Source organism: Buceros rhinoceros, unplaced genomic scaffold, assembly GCF_000710305.1.
Source record: "Buceros rhinoceros silvestris isolate BGI_N320 unplaced genomic scaffold, ASM71030v1 scaffold29578, whole genome shotgun sequence".
Taxonomy (NCBI): Eukaryota; Metazoa; Chordata; class Aves; order Bucerotiformes; family Bucerotidae; genus Buceros; species Buceros rhinoceros.
Window position 1 is genome coordinate 1701 of NW_010425645.1, and position 6125 is coordinate 7825.

The window sequence follows — 6125 nt, forward strand, 5'->3', positions numbered from 1 at the left end:
CTTAGCTTTGGTTAGCGACTGGTATCCCAGGAGCACTGGCTGCAGCAGCAAGTTCTGTGCTTAACCAGTTTGGTTCTTTTAGAAGCTGTTATGACTCTTCAGACATGGGAGGTTTTTGTTTGTTTGTTTGTTTGTTTTTTTCCTTTTTGTAAAACCTGATGAGAATATTCTGATGCTTGGTGTAAAGAGGCTTAAAAAAAGCAAGTTAGCATCAGATTGTTATGGGAAAGATTTGAGCGTATCAGAACTGTGTTAGGCTTACTTTTGCATTTTACGTTTTAGTCCTTCAGGAAAGCTTGTGCAGATTGAATACGCTTTGGCTGCAGTGGCTGCAGGAGCTCCATCGGTTGGGATTAAAGGTACGTTCAGACAATAACTACTTTAGTGAAGGGTTTAGGATTCTGAGTGTCGTTTGAGAGAATCAAACAGAGAGAATAAAGTTTGAGAGAATAAAACAGTTTGGACTATGTATGGGGTCTTTCTTCATCTTGCCTTCTATTACGTATTTTGGTTTTCTTTTAGTGGATTTTTACATGGTTTAGTGGGTTTTCAAATTTTTTTTTTTCTGCAACTCAGTAATTGTTTTTAAAGAGTGATGGGAGGATATAGCTCCCTGCTATAGGAGAAGACCATCGCTTAGGTGATTTTGGAGACATTCAGCTGGGTTTTTTGAGTGTTCTTGTCTCTTAAGTAAATAACTCCAATGGTATGTCCCTATATATAGAAATTGCATAAAAAGTTATTTTAACTGCTCCATTATTAAAATGTGCTTCAGAATCTTTGGAATGGGATCGTAGGAGCTGAAAGATTATTTAAAATGAGAAACAATGTGTTGGGTGGATTCTCAAAGTATGTCTGTTTAATGTGACTCTAAACTTGAAGGGTTGCCTAAAAAGGGAGCAGCAAAATTCTTTACAGTCCGATAAATTTGTTCTGTGTTTTGACTGCTTTTTTTTAATTTAGTTTAATATAAAAAAAAAATCTTCTTGTTCCTTTCCAGCTGCAAATGGAGTGGTACTGGCAACTGAGAAGAAGCAGAAATCCATTCTTTACGACGAAAGGAGTGTCCACAAAGTAGAACCAATTACCAAACACATAGGTTTAGTGTACAGCGGTATGGGTCCAGATTACAGGTACGACAGCGTTCTGTTTGGTCACCATTTAGATGCATTTTCATACTGTCATCTAAGAAACAAAACCAGGCAGCAATTAGCTATTAGCGTATGGCATCATATTATATTGTATTACACTGTAAGAAATTCTCTTAACAGTTTTTCTAATATATTCAATACTTTGCGAGTAGGGAATGAACAGCAATGTGATTCAGCCTTAGTTTCGGTTTAAGTAGTTCAGACCTTACTGAGTTGAGGAAGATAACCCAGCACAGTCCGTGTTTTCGTGCACGGCGGTTACGTTGGATGTGTAGTTCCTCAGCATAGTATTTATTATTTGAGTTTTCGGTTCCAGTTGTAACAACTAGTTGGAGTATCTTTGTCGTACTGATTTTGTCTTTGTTTCTAGAGTACTTGTGCACCGAGCTCGGAAGCTGGCCCAGCAATATTACTTGGTTTATCATGAGCCCATTCCAACAGCTCAGCTAGTACAGAGAATTGCTTCTGTGATGCAGGAGTACACACAGTCTGGGTATGTGGTTTCAGAATCTTCAGGTTGCTCAGAAAGATTGTGTTGTTTGAATGTAAGGAGTAACGACTACCGGGGGCTGGAAGTTTCTGCAGCAGAAAGGCAGTTAGCTCTTCAGTGGAGAATGCCCACAGAATATGGGCCAGCGGGAGGAGCACCGACTGGTCACGGGTGAGACAAGGTCTTCGTGTCCTGCAACAAACATGTCAGACAAAGCAGCCTGCTTTTGTTTTTGTGCTGTTGGTTGACTGGTCAGTCCTGACCACAGCTCTGGGCTGGTGGGAAGTGATTGGGGGAGTGTTAACACATCCAAAATAAGTTGCTTGGCTTTGGATTTCACTGAATAAATTTCACGTATGTTTTTTTTTTTAGTTTGGGTTTGTTTCTCTGTTTTTTGCCTGTAGGGGTGTCCGGCCGTTTGGTGTATCCCTGGCGGGAAGTGATTGGGGGAGTGTTAACACATCCAAAATAAGTTGCTCGGCTTTGGATTTCACTGAATAAATTTCACATATGTTTTTTTTTTAGTTTGGGTTTGTTTCTCTGTTTTTTGCCTGTAGGGGTGTCCGTCCGTTTGGTGTATCCCTGCTAATATGTGGCTGGAATGAAGGGCGGCCGTATTTATTTCAGTCGGATCCATCTGTAAGTATCTTACGTTTGTAAATTCTGCTGCTTTTATTTTAAACCTCCGAAACTTTATGTGTGTTCATGAAATACTTCTGTGATGAGAAGAACACAGTGCTAGAACTAGAGATCCCTTAACATAGCTTCAGCAGTCAGAGTAAGTCAGTAGGTGATTGGAGGAAGCCTGGGTTGTTCGGTGCCATTCTGTCGTTCCCTGAACTGGATGGAAGCTTGGCCAAACTCCGTGTTTAATGACGGTGGTTCACTGAAGTGAGTTTGTTTGCTGTGTCTGCACTGCGCTGCTGAAGAACTACCCTTTGATGCATGTGTGAGTTGAAACGCTTCATGTCAAACAAAAAAGGTGGTCGCTGCAGTCACCATTGCTAAGCTTCCGAAATCTGAATTGCTACCCAGTGCTCAAATGTGAGAAGCAAAATGCAGACGCCTTTGTAAGGCAGCTGGATTGAGGCATGGAACTGGTGATGCTCTTCAGGCCAGAGGAGGGAACAAAAGTGGTGGCTAAGTATCCTACTAGCAGCTAAGATAAATCAGAGTTTATCAGAGTTGTATATGTTACTTAATTTTAGAAAAGAGACGTGTATGGAGTGAGCCTCAGGAAAGATGTGACTGTATTCATTCTCAGGGCAAACAGACTATTTGTGGAGAAGGAATCCCAAATCAAAATGTGGCTAATGACTTTCTAAATTCATCTTTCAGAGTTGTGGGAGGATGAAAATAGGTGGGGCCCTGTACCAGTGTTTCGTACATTTTCGTAGTGTATGTTTCCGTACCGGTTTAGACTGAATGCAATCTGGAGTAGTCTCCTGTGTTCTCAGAATATTCCGTATTTTCATAATTGCTTCTGTACTTTTTGCCAAGTAATGGAATACGTATTGTTTGACCAAGCTACACAAAGCAATTCAATCGGTTGTGGCTTTTACAGGGAGCTTATTTTGCGTGGAAAGCAACAGCAATGGGAAAAAACTACGTCAATGGGAAAACATTCCTTGAGAAAAGGTGAGGTGTTTGCTACTTGTCTGAAAGGTTACTGTGGGTCTGTTTTGGTTCCGTGTAAAACAGCCAGATAAGAAATACACGCTTCTAGATTATAAGAACAAAGTTTTAAAATGCCGGTTGCTGCTGGTCTCTTCACACATGCACAGGAAATTTGCTTTATTTAAACTACAACTTTTGTGTTTATGGAGAATTATTTCAGTGCAATAAACATTATTTTCAGAATATTCGCAGAAGTACTGTGCTGTACAGTATTGGTAGGAAAGGTAGTGAAATACATTTTGCAAATATTATCTTGAACTATTGATGTCACGGTGCTTACAAATAATGTTGGTATGAGAAACAGGAAGAGTTTAGTAGTGTTTGGGTTTTTAGAGACTTTGGGGTTATTAGAATTTGGGAAGATCTTTGTCCCGTGCTGAAATACATGAACTTGTGTTTACAGATACAACGAAGATTTGGAGCTTGAAGATGCCATTCATACAGCCATCTTAACACTAAAGGTTAGCAAAATGTTTCAGAAATAAGTTTCTTACTGTTACGACATCGTTGCTGTGGGTGACTGCCCTGTGTGTCCTTTAACAGGAGAGCTTCGAAGGGCAGATGACAGAAGACAACATTGAAGTTGGCATCTGTAATGAAGCCGGTTTTAGGAGGCTCACTCCGACTGAGGTTAAGGACTACTTGGCTGCAATAGCCTAGTAGGAACCGAGCACGACTGTGCGGTTCACACAGAGGTCTTTTTAATTTTGGCTACTTAAATGTTTTTGTTTGCGGTTTTTGCATACTTATTTCTACATGGTTTGTCTGAGAGATTTTTTAAATATCATGGATGCAAATGCAACAGTCCTAATATTGTAATACACGGAATCTTACTACCGGTAATTCTTTCCCTTGATGATGGAACCTTTGTACACAAAATACTGTACAAAATGTAAAGTTATAATGACAGCTTGAAAAAGGCTGAGGAATAAAAGCTGAAGGCCACTGTTTTGGGGGAAAGTGTCTGTGTGTCTTTTTATCATAGCTTGTTTATAAAGCTGAGCTTTCTGTAGTTTTACTGTTGAGGAAACAGCATTTTCCACGTATAGCCATGATGAACTCATGTCAGATCTTCTTTTAAAGAATTTAAAAATTTTGAGTGCACAGAATAATTTTTTCACTTTGGAATATTGTTTCAATGTTGAGTAACTCCCAGCAATGGTTTTATGTGGTGTAAAAGCCATGTACTTTCACAAGGGGCAGAACAGTCTTCCAGTTCGAGCTGTGACCTACTCGAGCATCTTTGCTCTTGACCCTCTTGGTCTTTGTGCCTCAAGAACTTGTTTTCTATTACTTAGGTTATTTTCACGGCCCTAGAAATTGCACATTTTCAACCCTGAAATAACGTTAGACGTCATGGAAGTCGTAACTCTTACTGAAAACTAAATGCATTTGTCACCATCAATAAAAATCAAGAGGCATTGCAAAGCAAAATGCGGTTATGTCATGTAATTATCCCTTGAGTTGTGCTATTTTGCAAATTGCCAGACAGCCCTGAAGGTGCAGTACTGAAAAGAGCACTTAATTTATGCATCACGACTTCTACAGGTGCAGAACTAGATGCTTGAATATTGGGGGGGTGTGGTGTGAACGTATCGCTACGTGTGTTCCATGTGTAGAGTCGTTTGGGTTATCCAGAAACAAACCCTTTACCACAACAGAAACAGGATGAATGTGTGCACATCTTTCAGTGGAAGCAATCCGGTCTGCAGCCATTTAAGTTCCTGTACATCTGTTTGCAGATTTTATCTTTTTACAGCAGCCTGATTGTTTGTTCAGATGTTGCCCAGGGAGCAGCAGCTGGATTGCTTTGCTCCGCAGAGTCGTAAGGCTACGCGTGTTTGGGAGCAGCCTGGCAGGTGTCAGGTCAGCCAGCCAGAGCTCCGAGGAAGATACGAGTACGGGTAACTCTGCAGAAAGCGGTGTGTAAGCCGATCAGTCCGTTCTCTCCAATGTCTGTCTTCTGGTGTTTTATGTTATCAGTAGGTAAATAAGAGTTTCTGAAGCATGCCATGAATGAAGCTTTATTTCTTAATGTCAGAAATAAAATCTGTGTCCGAACGGTTCATTCAGACTTAGTGCACTCTGCTTTTTTGAGTATTGTGCTCTGAAATCCAATCCATGCTCTGATTCTTCTAGAGAAAACGAACCACTAGGAACTGAAGCTGGAGCTTTGACGTTGCTAGATCTTGAAGCTTTCCGAGTCGTGCGGATGTGTACCAGCCTCGTGGTTTATCGTCAGCTGCTGGTCTGATGCGCCACCCAGCTGGCAGCTGAGAAGGAGTTTCTACACCATTAAGAACAGAGTCCTAGAGCTCCCTGATACACTTGAGCGCTACGGAGAATCAAAGTTCGTGGGACTAGGTGCAATTTGGAATGAATGTGCCTAATGTTTTGAAGTCGGGCTTTATTTAGAGTGTTAGATAATTTTCTTGGTGGTGGGCAGACAAACCTTGATATCATGCCGTTCTGCTGGGGAGGGTGGTGTGATTTGGACTGCAGGGGTTTTTTAAGCTGCTTAATCCCACGCTGAAGGAAATGATTGACATACTCGGATGAGTGCTTGTCTAGAAGAGTAACTAAATTTTATCTAGTACTTAAAGGGAGCCTTTAAACTGCAGAGAACTAATTTGCATCCTTTTCTATTCAGAATCCTTGGAATTTAAGGAAACATTAGTTTTGACATGTATTTCTGAAAAAATGAAATCACTTCAGGAGTGAGAGATACTCGTGCAATGGAATAGCAAATTACCTGGTGCTTGTGGTCACTTTCAAAAAGTGCACTTTTGTTTTTAGTTATGATATTT

At 40.6% G+C, this 6125-nt stretch overlaps 1 protein-coding gene across 1 annotated transcript; it reads left to right on the top strand.

The window, feature by feature from the left end:
- Nucleotides 1-256: 256 nt before the first annotated feature.
- PSMA2 (proteasome (prosome, macropain) subunit, alpha type, 2) lies at nt 257-4278 on the top strand (the record flags this gene model as incomplete). The annotated part of the gene is made up of 7 exons (XM_010141229.1): nt 257-359; nt 1001-1133; nt 1522-1644; nt 2199-2280; nt 3206-3279; nt 3722-3779; nt 3862-4278. Coding segments are annotated over 7 exons (690 nt in total), but the record flags the coding sequence as incomplete, so codon positions are not given.
- Nucleotides 4279-6125: the final 1847 nt, after the last annotated feature.